The sequence below is a fragment of the Acipenser ruthenus genome, chromosome 60, assembly GCF_902713425.1.
Source record: "Acipenser ruthenus chromosome 60, fAciRut3.2 maternal haplotype, whole genome shotgun sequence".
NCBI classification, from domain to species: domain Eukaryota; kingdom Metazoa; phylum Chordata; class Actinopteri; order Acipenseriformes; family Acipenseridae; genus Acipenser; species Acipenser ruthenus.
The window spans coordinates 3,599,065-3,612,185 of NC_081248.1; the positions used below are offsets into that span (position 1 = coordinate 3,599,065).

The 13,121-nt window shown below is 48.6% G+C and overlaps 1 protein-coding gene across 2 annotated transcripts in view; it reads right to left on the reverse strand.

The window, feature by feature from the left end:
• Positions 1-210: 210 nt before the first annotated feature.
• Positions 211-13,121, reverse strand: part of LOC117410204 (ras-interacting protein 1) — a 39,361-nt gene continuing 26,450 nt past the window's right edge. For both annotated transcript variants that reach the window (XM_059018574.1, XM_059018575.1), the window contains exons 8-15: positions 11,717-11,878; positions 11,331-11,368; positions 9,633-9,781; positions 9,333-9,439; positions 7,832-8,093; positions 7,038-7,213; positions 6,766-6,907; positions 211-1,681 (exon numbers count right to left, since the gene is read on the reverse strand). In XM_059018574.1, coding sequence (XP_058874557.1) covers positions 1,503-1,681; positions 6,766-6,907; positions 7,038-7,213; positions 7,832-8,093; positions 9,333-9,439; positions 9,633-9,781; positions 11,331-11,368; positions 11,717-11,878 — 1,215 coding nt within the window. In that variant the 3' untranslated portion in view covers positions 211-1,502. The remainder of the gene's footprint in view (positions 1,682-6,765; positions 6,908-7,037; positions 7,214-7,831; positions 8,094-9,332; positions 9,440-9,632; positions 9,782-11,330; positions 11,369-11,716; positions 11,879-13,121) is intronic.

A 13,121-nucleotide genomic window follows, 5' to 3' on the forward strand; every position in this document is an offset into this window, starting at 1 on the left:
CTGACTCTCCTCTTCTGCTCTCTCCCCTCCTCTCTTCTGCTCTCTCCCCTCCTCTCTCTCTTCTGCTCTCTCCCCTCCTGACTCTCCTCTTCTGCTCTCTCCCCTCCTCTCTCTCTTCTTCTGCTCTCTCCCCTCCTCTCTCTCCTCTCTCTCTCCTCTCGCTGCTCTCTCCCCTCTCGCTGCTCTCTCCTCTGTGGTTTCTGTGCTGTGTTTAAATTATTGGGTTGGGTTAACTATTTCAGCTCCTGTTAAGATTGATAAGAATTCAATTGAGGCGTTTTTGAATTAACAAGTAACAGTTTTATTTAAGCTAATAGCAAGATTACAAAGTATTGATAAACGTTTACAATGCTCAGGGTAAAGCTACAGGCTATTAAAATACAAAAGGTTAATATAAACCAGCCTGTAAGTGACATCCATCCCCATCCCAGCAATATAAACCAGCCAGTCAGTGACATCATCCACCCCCCATCCCAGCAATATAAACCAGCCTGTCAGTGACATCATCCACCCCCCATCCCAGCAATATAAACCAGCCTGTCAGTGACATCATCCACCCCCCATCCCAGCAATATACACCAGCCTGTCAGTGACATCATCCACCCCCCATCCCAGCAATATAAACCAGCCTGTCCATGACATCATCCATCCCCCATCCCAGCAATATAAACCAGCCTGTCAGTGACATCATCCACCCCCATCCCAGCAATATAAACCAGCCTGTCAGTGACCTCCTCTCCCCATCGCCACGGCTGCACATTCACAATCAGAGCTCTCAGTGAGAGGGAAACGTCGATGTCCGTCACGTGTATCAACAGCATGTACAGAACAGTGCAGGATAAGAAATGACAATGAAGAGTTTAATGGAAATTGATAAGAGTTTCTCCTGACATATGCAAAAATGTGAGACTGGTGGGCGGATGTATGGACAGACAGACAGACACCCCCTATATCCCCACAATCTGATATTCTCAATATCTTCTGCTAGATAATGTGAATAGCCAGTGTCATGACAATGGGATCAGCGCTTCTCTAAATATTGTGAATAGCCAGTGTCATGACAATGGGATCAGCGCTTCTCTAAATATTGTGAATAGCCAGTGTCATGACAATGGGATCAGCGCTTCTCTAAATATTGTGAATAGCCAGTGTCATGACAATGGGATCAGCGCTTCTCTAAATATTGTGAATAGCCAGTGTCATGACAATGGGATCAGCGCTTCTCTAAATATTGTGAATAGCCAGTGTCATGACAATGGGATCAGCGCTTCTCTAAATATTGTGAATAGCCAGTGTCATGACAATGGGATCAGCGCTTCTCTAAATATTGTGAATAGCCAGTGTCATGACAATGGGATCAGCGCTTCTCCAGATACAAGTTGACAGACAGATGGAAGGATGTACAGACAGACACCCCCTTTATCCCCAGAATCCCCTGTATCCAACTTCTCCTTCCTGATTGGCTGCATCTGTCGCACAACGCTCTATCATTGGCTCTCTTCTCACAGCTGTATCCTCTGATTGGCCGGCAGGGCTTCCTGTTCCAGGTCCAATAGGAAGGCTCGGATCCTCTGCACTTCCTGCTGCAGCTCCTGCGACGTGATTGGCTCTCCCAACCCCAGCCGAGACACCTCATTAGGCAGGATCAGAGGGGGGTGATCCAGGAAACTCTCGAAGATATCTGATTGGGTGAGAGGAGAGAGGAGAGGAGAGGAGAGAAGAGAGAGGGGTAGAAACTTGTTAGAAATACTGACGTTTCCACAAGAAGTCTTTCTCAATCCCAGTCCAACAGTTTTTTAATAAAATCTATAGAATCGTAAATGGAAGTGTGGTGAAGAAATTAAAAATAATAGCAGGTTAGACAACATTATTAATATTATTATTATTGATTTCTTAGCAGACGCCCTTAACCAGGGCGACTTACAATTGTTACAAGATATCACATTATACATTATTTCACATTATACAGATATCACATTATTTTACATACAATTTCCCATTTATACAGTTGGGTTTTTACTGGAGCAATCTAGGTAAAGTACCTTGCTCAAGGGTACAGCAGCAGTGTCCACCAGCTGGGATTGAACCCACAACCCTCCGGTCAAGAGTCCAGAGCCCTAACCACTACTCCACACTGCTACTGCACATTGCAAAAAGTGTAGAATCCGTCTAGCCCTTAGCGGTCCAAAACAACGCCAAATCAATATGCGTCAAAATAACGGACAAAAATTCAAAGGGCATGTGACAGGGTGGCTGGGTGGTGACTCGGACCAGAAGAAGGCACAACAAAAACAGAAGGTACGGTGCAGTGGCGCGGGCGCCGTTTTATTTAAAGAGAACCAAAAATAAAATATTTAAACAAAAATAAACACTTGCTCACAGAGCAGAAATAAAACAAGTAAACCAAAAATAAAAAATCTCGAACACAAATAATGAATGAGGGTCCGGCTGGGCAGTAGCCTTCACGGATCCTTTTCTTCTTTTTAACTCTCTCTCTCGCCTCTCGCTCTCCCGTTCACTTCCGAACACCCACCTCGAGTGCAGAGAGCTGCAGGTATTTATACAGGTGACCATCTCCCGATTAGCAACTAATTAGTCACTTAACTAATTGGGGAGATGGCCACCTTCTGCACGAGTTTTATAATGTCAATGGGGCTTCCCATCCACGCTGCAAAACAAAACGCACGGCGCTTCACCGTCATTTACACACAAATATAAAACAATAAACAAATACCAAATAACACAGGGGCGGAGGGGGAGCTGCTACATATCCCCCTCCTTGTGTGAAGCACACATGGCCCCAACGGCCACCTCCCCCCTCAGTCTCAATGTCCTGGAAGAGGGGTCTGGAGTAATCCATGGGGGTGGCCATGGTGGGAGGTCCTCCTCTCCCCATGTCTTCCTGGCTGGTAGCTCCCTCTTCCGGGGCTTCAGCCACTGTTCCTCCTGCCGTGAAAGTTCGGCTGGGGGAGCTGGTCTCCTGACCTCCCCCCCCTTCTTCATGGCCAGCAGTTCCCCTCCGTGGGGCTCCGGCCATAGTGTAGTGACCCCAGGCGAAGCAGGATCCCTGGCGACCCCAGGCGAAGCAGGACCCTCGACGACCCCAGGCGAAGCAGGATCCCTGGCGACCCCAGGCGAAGCAGGATCCCTGGCGACCCCAGGCGAAGCAGGATCCCTGGCGACCCCAGGCGAAGCAGGATCCTGAATGACCTCAGGCGACGGCAGCAGCAGCGGACCCTCGGGAGGCAACGGCAGCAGCAGCGGACCCTCGGGAGGCAAACTCGGGAGGGGAGCCCCTGGCCATGGAGACGGCAGCGGGAGCTCCACTTCTCCCTCGTACCCTGTACCCTGTGCGAAGCAAAAGGCAGCCCCAGGCGATGCGGAGCACCAGGTAGCCCCAGGCGATGCGGAGCCACAGGCAGCCCCAGGCGATGCGGAGCCACAGGCAGCCCCAGGCGATGCAGAGCCACAGGCAGCCCCAGGCGATGCGGAGCCACAGGCAGCCCCAGGCGATCCAGGCGTGGCATCCTTGGGCGATCCAAGCGTGGCATCCTTGGGCGGTGCGAGGCTGGCATCCTTGGGCGGTGCGAGGCTGGCATCCTTGGGCGGTGCGAGGCTGGCATCCTTGAGCGGTGCGAGGCTGGCATCCTTGGGCGGTGCGAGGCTGGCATCCTTGGGCGGTGCGAGGCTGGCATCCTTGGGCGGTGCGAGGCAGGGCCGTTGTGGTCCCTCAGGAGGCGATGGCGGCATTGGACCCTCGGGAGGCGACGGCGGGAAGAGAGCCAGGACCAGCGGTGGTGCTGGGGTTGGCCCTCTTTGCAACCACTGCAGCCGGGCGGTTCTCCCCCGTGCTCCCCTCAGCAACCTATGCAGGGGCTGCTGAGGACTGCCAGCATCCTGTCCTGACCCTTTAATTTGTGCAGGGAGAGGTAGCTCCTGCTTCTCTCCCTCTGGCGGTGGTGGAGACAGAGGCAGCTCCTGCTGCTCTGCTCCAGGTGGGGGTAGTGAAGGCGGTGGTGATGGTGGTGGAGGTGGTGAGGCCAACAGGCATCCTCCCTCTGTTAGTGGGGCTGGAGGTAGAGGTAGCTCCTGCTCCTCTCCTCGTGATTGTAGGGGTAGTGAAGGAAGTGGCGGTGTGGCCAGCAGGTCTCTTCCTTCTGCTGGCGGAGGTGGGACCAGCAGACTCTCTCTCTCTGCTGGTAGGGGTGAAGCCAGCAGGCATGCACCCTCTACTGGCGGAGGTGGAGGCAGAGGCAGCTCCTGCTCCTCTCCTCATGCTGGGGGTGATAGTGGTGGTCGTGATGGATGTGAAGGTGATGAAGGCGGCAGGGGCTCCTCCCCTTCTGGCTGCGAAGGCGGCAGGGGCTCCTCCCCTTCTGGCTGCGAAGGCGGCAGGGGCTCCTCCCCTTCTGGCTGCGAAGGCGGCAGGGGCTCCTCCCCTTCTGGCTGCAGCCGTGAAACCAGCAGGCATGCTCCCTCTGCTGGTGGCAGTGATGGAGGCGGAACCAGCAGGCATGCTCCCTCTGCTGGCGGAGGTGGGACCAGCAGGCACTCTCCCTCTGCTGGTGGCTGCGGTGGAGACAGAGACAGCTCAGCTGCTCTGCTCCGGCCGTTGGAGGTGGTGGAGGCGGGACCAGCAGGCATGCTCCCTCTGCTGGTGGTGGTGATGGCTGCAGCACGTATTCCACTGGTGGGAGGGGGCAGTTAGCTGGGAAATGCCCCCACTCCCCACAGATGCAGCAACAGTACTGCACACCCATGCTGCAAAGGAGGGCCTCCCAGCCATCCTCCTCCTGTGGCTCTGGTTCCGCCACTTCTTCCTGAGGTGGGGAGTGGTAGTAGTCGGGCGACACGTGCCCGACCTCGCCAACTTCAAAACACCACTCCTCCCCCCTCCAGCAGGTCATGCAGACGTCCACCTGGCCAGATGCACGGTGGGGCTTGCGACCCGCCCCGCGCTGCTGCTTCTGCCGCTGCTTCTTCTGCCGCTGCTTCTTCTTTCCCATTTTTCCTCCTCTTCACCCTCCTCACACACAATAAAAAACGAAAAAAAAACGAAAAACCTGCAGTACCCTACTGCAGTACCTCTTCTGGCCTGAGTCCAGGAGGCGCTGGTGATCCCACGCTGGACACCACGTGTGACAGGGTGGCTGGGTGGTGACTCAGACCAGAAGAAGGCACAACAAAAACAGAAGGTACGGTGCAGTGGCGCGGGCGCCGTTTTATTTAAAGAGAACCAAAAATAAAATATTTAAACAAAAATAAACACTTGCTCGCAGAGCAGAAATAAAACAAGTAAACAAAAATAAAAAATCTCGAACACAAATAATGAATTAGGGTCCGGCTGGGCAGTAGCCTTCACGGATCCTTTTCTTCTTTTTAACTCTCTCTCTCGCGTCTCGCTCTCCCGTTCACTTCCGAACACCCACCTCGAGTGCAGAGAGCTGCAGGTATTTATACAGGTGACCATCTCCCGATTAGCAACTAATTAGTCACTTAACTAATTGGGGAGATGGCCACCTTCTGCACGAGTTTTATAATGTGGATGGGGCTTCCCATCCACGCTGCAAAACCAAACGCACGGCGCTTCACCGTCATGTACACACAAATATAAAACAATAAACAAATACCAAATAACACAGGGGCGCAGGGGGAGCCCCCGTTCAAAAAATAAACAAACAATATGATTAAACAGCAGGGCTTTTCTACCGCCCTGCTACAGGGCATAATAATAGGAGCATGCTATAGACCAGCAGATTCAGACGCCGAGCAAAATAATGTGTTATACAATGACATTCGAAATGCATGTAGAAAAGGAGAAGCCATATGTGGCAATGCGCCCCGCCCCTGTGTGCATTTGTGTGTTATGTGTTGCATGTTGCGTGTGTTAATGTTGGTGTATAGAGATTGGTACACGGGATATAAACGGGTCTGTGTTTCACGTGTATTTAAAAATGTAGATTTGTATTTAGGCACGAGGAGGGCACAAATCACTTCACGTGCTGGTTAAATGTAATATGTGAGCACAGGGTTGCACAGAATTAATTCACGTGCTGGGATTCAAGTGAATAATTAATTAGTAATTGAATCCCAGCACAACAGTATATATAGACGCACATTTCATTCAGTCGGGGTTGGATGTTCGGTGAGTGGAGAACGGGATTGGAGACGGAGGTATTTGTGTAAAGAATAATAGTTAAAATCTGCTCACCGTGTTTTGTTCGTCTGTCTGTGCACTGTCTAGTCCGTTTTGTTTGTCTTTTTATTTTGGCGTGTAGTGCCGTGTCCCGTGTTTTTGTGTTTAAAACCTTTTATTTTCTGTTCTGGTTATTAAATGCTGAGCGCGATCACGCGCTCAGCTTCACCAAAACTCCATCTCTCTGTTTATTTATTTCCTGGCTCTGGTCTGACACCACCCACTCCGGCCGTCTTTGTGACACCATACTAATTGTGGATTTCAACTTCCGCTGTATAAAATGGGGAACCCGGTGGGGAGCACGACGGACGAAATTGAAATGGTGGAAATGACAAATGACTGCTTCCTAACGCAATTTGTCAAGGCACTGACTAGAGGGGAGGCATGCCTTGATTTAGTCTTTTCAAATAATGAAGACAGAATAACTAAAACAGAGGTCAGAGAGACATTGGCAAACTCAGACCACAACATGGTCTAATTAGAAGTGATTTTTAAAACCCCAAAAGTAAGGACTAAAGCTAAGGTTTACAATTTTAGAACAGCAAACATCAGAAGGGGGCATGGCCTACCTGAGCTCAGATTGGAATCTTCAGGGGGCTGCCAGGAAGTGGGCGGTTCCCTGCCGGCTCCCAGCCTATAGTGTCGCAGCAGGTGATTCAGCTGGGCGGGGCTTAGTAAGGGGTATTCCTCCTGGAGAGAAGACCAGCTAGACTGAAGAGAGAGAGAAAGAGAGAGAGAGATGAGAGAGGGGAGAGGAGATAGAGGGAGGAGAGAGAAATTTGAATTTGAGGTAGACAAGAAGGGGGAAGGGGTGTTGGAGGAAGTGATGTCAGAGCCCTACATGTATGAGGCGGGTTTTGGGGATGCACAGGAAGTTGACGGTGATTGACAGCTTGCGGAAGAACTCATTGGCGATGTCACCGAGCCCTGCCCCCTGGAGCCAGTCCAGAACCAGGTCCAGATTCGTCCGGATTTGAACCGCGCGAGACCAGGTGAAGAACGAATCAGAACCAGAACCTGAGAGAGGAAAGAGAGAGAGGGGGGGTTCACAGAGAAAGGACTTACACAGAGAGACACTGAGACACTGAGACACAGAGAGATGAGTTACACAGAGAGGAGTTACACAGAGAGACACAGAGACACTGAGACACAGAGAGATGAGTTACACAGAGAGGAGTTACACAGAGAGACACAGAGACACAGAGAGAGGAGTTACACAGAGATATAAAGAGACACACAGAGAGGAGTTACACAGAGATACACAGAGACACAGAGAGAGGAGTTACACAGAGATACACAGAGACACAGAGAGAGGAGTTACACAGAGATACACAGATAGGAGGTGAGGGGAGGATAGAGTTACAGAGAGAGAGAGACACACACAGACACACACACACACACACACTGACACACTCTGAGACACACACAAACACTCACACTAAGACACACACATACACACACTAAGACACACAGACACACACAGAGACACGGACACACACACACACACTGACACACTCTGAGACACACACAAACACACTAAGACACACAGACAGACACTGACACACACATGTACACTCACACTAAGGCACACACATACACACACTAAGACACACGGACACACACACACACACTCACCTCTCTCCATGAGTGTATTAAACAGCGAGGCGTTGCTGAAGAACAGCAGGTACCCGAATGTCTGAGAGACGAGGTCGGGGTGCAGTTGACAGGTGCGCGTCAGCTCCAGCGTTGACAGGTACACCTCCAGCACCCGGGCCACGCCCCCCGGCATCAGGGACAGGTCAGGGGTCAGGGGTGAGGGGTCCGGGGGCAGCGCGGAGGGAGGAGGCAGGGAGAAAGGGTTTGAATCCAGCAGGGCTGGGAGAGCAGAGTACAGAGTCTGAGAGAGAGGGGGAGAAAGGAGAAGGGAGGGAGAGAAGAGAGGGAGGGGGAGTGAGGAGAAGGGGAGAAGAGAGGGAGGGGGGGAGGGGGAGGGAGAGGGGAGATAGAGAGTTAGATGGGGTCATTCTTATAATAATGGTGTGGCAGGGCGGGAGCTCTGCACAAGGAATTCAAGTTGTGTTTGTGTTTTGTATCAACAACTGTCACTTCCTACTATGCAGCTCAGTTGCTCAGCGAGGATGCACTGACAGCCAATTGACTGACGGGGCTCGGTCAGGGTTTGGTTGACCAGGAGTCCCTGACTGGCTGGAGGGGCGGATCCCAACCATAAAGGGAGGTTGCACTGAACACCCGCTCTTCTTCTAATCGCATGTACAGCACGTCTGCTGCGTGCATCCAGATCTAGCTGAAAGGATCATGGTTCGACTCAAGAGTTAGCAGTGACGGCATTGCCTAGCCTGAAACGTGAGAGCGAAATTAAACAAGACCCTGGACAACAGCAACAAGGCAGCGTGTGTGTGTCTCGGATCGTCAGGACTGAGATCGCGAGTACGTGAACCAGGATTTGTTGTGTTTGTAGCAGGGCGAGTTTATGGGATCCGGTTACCATTCCCCAATAGTATAGCGAGGGTTCAGTGCAGCCTTTTAACAGTGGGACCCTGCTTATAGTGGAGATCGTGCACGGCCCGAGCATGGCCACCTTTTCTTTATTAGTTGTGTTTTAATGTGTTTTGTTTTGGGACATTTTTACACTGTGTCAACACTTTGAGTGTTTTCTCCCACACAATGGATACCATGTACCACTGCACTACATTGTGTGATTAGAAATAAATTATAAATGAATCTGCACACCTGTGCAGTGTGGCAACGTTAAATAACTGTCTCAGTGAATACCCACAACCCTACAAAAAACCCTTTCACAAATGGTTCACCTCTGCTGTATTTCAGACATGATTTTGAAAGCTCTATGGAGGCCACAGGGTTTGCGTTAAACTTTTTTTAAAAAGTCTCCAGGATGTGACGAGTGAAACAGAAAATGATACAGAGGGCATCTGAACTAGAAGAGGAGAGTGGAGAGAGGAGAGAATAGAAAGGACAGAGGAGAGAGGAGACAGGAGAGAGGAGCAGAGATAGATGAGAGGGGAAAAAGAATAAGAGAGAGGAGGGAGTTTATATAGAAAGTTTTATTCAATAGCTTTAAGACAGGCAGTGATGTCATCAGTGAGCGCGGGCTGACCTTGGTGAGGTAATAGACGCACTGCTGGAAGGTGTACATGATGACATCATCAAGCAGCGCCAGCGCCTCGGAGCTTGTCTCCAGGTCAGCTGACAGGTCACTCGAACCTGCAGCGGAAAAAAAAACAAAAACAAAGAAATTTGAACTATCTCCGAGAGTTTAAACACTGTGACTGTGCTGTATAATAGGAAAGAAGATTAGATATGCAGACAGACAGGGAGGCAGGCAGACAGACAGACAGACAGAGACAAACATACTTTGTTTTCTCTCAGACACACACACACACTATTGAAGCCTCACTCTCAAACTCCAGGTCTCGCTCCATGTCCTCAACTTTGACCTGGATGTAGTTCAGCAGCTCGGTGGCGTTGGACATCCAGAACATGAGGGGTCGGAGTTCAGAGGTCAGGGCCTCTATGCTGAGCGCGCTCACATCGCTCTTCTCCTGACTGTGGAGGGGAGGGGGGAGGGGGCACACACACATAAACTTTATCCAGTGACAATCTTTCATTTCATTTTTTAGAAAATGCCTAAAAACTGTTTATGTGAACTACAGCTCCCATCATCCCTCGTTGTTGCTGCCAGAGAGGAGGCCTGCTGGGAGCTGTAGTTATCATTCAGATTCAACTTGCTGATCGCTCAGTCCTGATCATTTCAGTGTTTAAGGGGGTCAGACAGGGGTCAAAACCCTTAGAAAAGTTCACCATAGTAAACTTGCACAGTAAAGTCCCGTCCCATTCATTTACCTGGTTTGTTAATACCACACCTCTCTGTGCTTTACAAATGATAAGAGGCTGTGTGGTCCAGTGGTTAAAGAAAAGGGCTTGTAACCAGGAGGTCCCCGGTTCAAATCCCACCTCAGCCACTGACTCATTGTGTGACCCTGAGCAAGTCACTTAACCTCCTTGTGCTCCGTCTTTCAGGTGAGACGTTGTTGTAAGTGACTCTGCAGCTGATGCATAGTTCACACACCCTAGTCTCTGTAAGTCGCCTTGGATAAAGGCGTCTGCTAAATAAACAAATAATAATGCTTCCCTATGCTTTACCACACCTCTCTGTGCTTTACAATGTTTCCCTATGCTTTACCAGACCTCTCTGTGCTTTACAATGCTTCCCTATGCTTTACCACACCTCTGTGCTTTACAATGCTTCCCTATGCTTTACCACACCTCTCTGTGCTTTACAATGCTTCCCTATGCTTTACCAGACCTCTCTGTGCTTTACAATGCTCCCCTATGCTTTACCACACCTCTCTGTGCTTTACAATGCTTCCCTATGCTTTACCAGACCTCTCTGTGCTTTACAATGCTTCCCTATACTTTACCACACCTCTCTGTGCTTTACAATGCTTCCCTATGCTTTACCAGACCTCTCTGTGCTTTACAATGCTTCCCTATGCTTTACCACACCTCTGTGCTTTACAATGCTTCCCTATGCTTTACCAGACCTCTCTGTGCTTTACAATGCTTCCCTATGCTTTACCAGACCTCTCTGTGCTTTACAATGCCTCCCTATGCTTTACCATACCTCCCGTACCATGCTTTCACTGTGCTTTATTACACTATGCTGTACTTTTGCTGTGGGACATTTTTATAAGGGTTAGTTTACCATGCTTTATGTTTTTTTATATGCTTTGCCAGACCTCTCTGTGCTTTACCATGCTGCCACTGTGCTGTATCACACTGTGCTGTATCACTCTGTGCTGTATCACACTGTGCTGTATCACACTGTGCTGTATCACACTGTGCTGTATCACTCTGTGCTGTATCACTCTGTGCTGTATCACACTGTGCTGTATCACACTGTGCTGTATCACACTGTGCTGTATCACTCTGTGCTGTATCACACTGTGCTGTATCACACTGTGCTGTATCACTCTGTGCTGTATCACTCTGTGCTGTATCATACTGTGCTGTATCACTCTGTGCTGTGTTGTTACTATCGCATACTGTTATCCAGACTCACACACACTGAGACACTGTTTGTAAAGATACTCACTTCTCTGGCTGCTTGTCTCCAATCTCTTTGATTTTGTCCTGGAGAGGAGAGAGAGAAAGAGAATGTGAGAGAGGGAGTGTGGGAGAGAAGAGAGATGAAAGGAGAGAGGAGAGAGCAGAGAGGAAAGTTTACAAATGAGAGGAGTCCGTTCAGCCCATCTTGCTCGTTTGGTTGTCAGATGGCAGTGCTGACAGACAGACACACAGACACACAGACACACAGAGGTTTACACACAGGACAAACAGACACAGGACAGAGACAGAGACACATTAACACACACTGACACATGCACACAGACACTCTCTTACAAAGACACTCTATCACAAAGACACTCAGACACTCTCTTATCCACTCAGACACACTCCCTCAGACACACTCAGACTCACCCACACCAGTCCCTTCACCAGATTGGCTGTTTTGAGCAGCAGGGCTGGCAGGTGGGCGGGGTGCAGGTGTTTGGAGGCGTGGTCTATGCAGAGTGACAGCAGGAAGGCAGGAGCCAGAGCCCCGGCCCCTGAGTCAGGTGACCCGTTCTTCTCAACGATCTCCTGACAGAGAACAAAATCAACAGACAAATTCAACAGAATGAAATCAACAGAATGAAATCCACATACAAAATCAACAGAATGAAATCCACAGACAAAATCAACAGAATGAAATCCACAGACAAAATCAACACAATGAAATCAACAGAATGAAATCCACAGACAAAATCAACAGAATGAAATCAACAGAATGAAATCCACAGACAAAATCAACAGAATGAAATCCACAGACAAAATCAACAGAATGAAATCCACAGACAAAATCAACACAATGAAATCAACAGAATGAAATCCACAGACAAAATCAACACAATGAAATCCACAGACAAAATCAACAGAATGAAATCCACAGACAAAATCAACAGAATGAAATCAACAGAATGAAATCCACAGACAAAATCAACACAATGAAATCCACAGACAAAATCAACAGAATGAAATCCACAGACAAAATCAACACAATGAAATCCACAGACAAAATCAACAGAATGAAATCCACAGACAAAATCAACACAATGAAATCAACAGAATGAAATCCACAGACAAAATCAACAGAATGAAATCAACAGAATGAAATCCACATACAAAATCAACAGAATGAAATCAACAGAATGAAATCCACAGACAAAATCAACAGAATGAAATCCACAGACGAAATCAACAGAATGAAATCCACAGACAAAATCAACAGAATGAAATCAACAGAATGAAATCAACAGAATGAAATCCACATACAAAATCAACAGAATGAAATCAACAGAATGAAATCCACAGACAAAATCAACAGAATGAAATCCACAGACAAAATCAACAGAATGAAATCCACAGACGAAATCAACAGAATGAAATCCACAGACAAAATCAACAGAATGAAATCCACAGACGAAATCAACAGAATGAAATCCACAGACAAAATCAACAGAATGAAATCAACAGAATGAAATCCACAGACAAAATCAACACAATGGAATCCACAGACAAAATCAACAGAATGAAATCCACAGACAAAATCAACAGAATGAAATCAACACAATGAAATCCACAGACAAAATCAACAGAATGAAATCCACAGACAAAATCAACACAATGAAATCAACAGAATGAAATCCACAGACAAAATCAACAGAATGAAATCAACAGAATGAAATCCACAGACAAAATCAACAGAATGAAATCAACAGAATGAAATCCACAGACAAAATCAACACAATGAAATCCACAGACAAAATCAACACAATGAAATTGT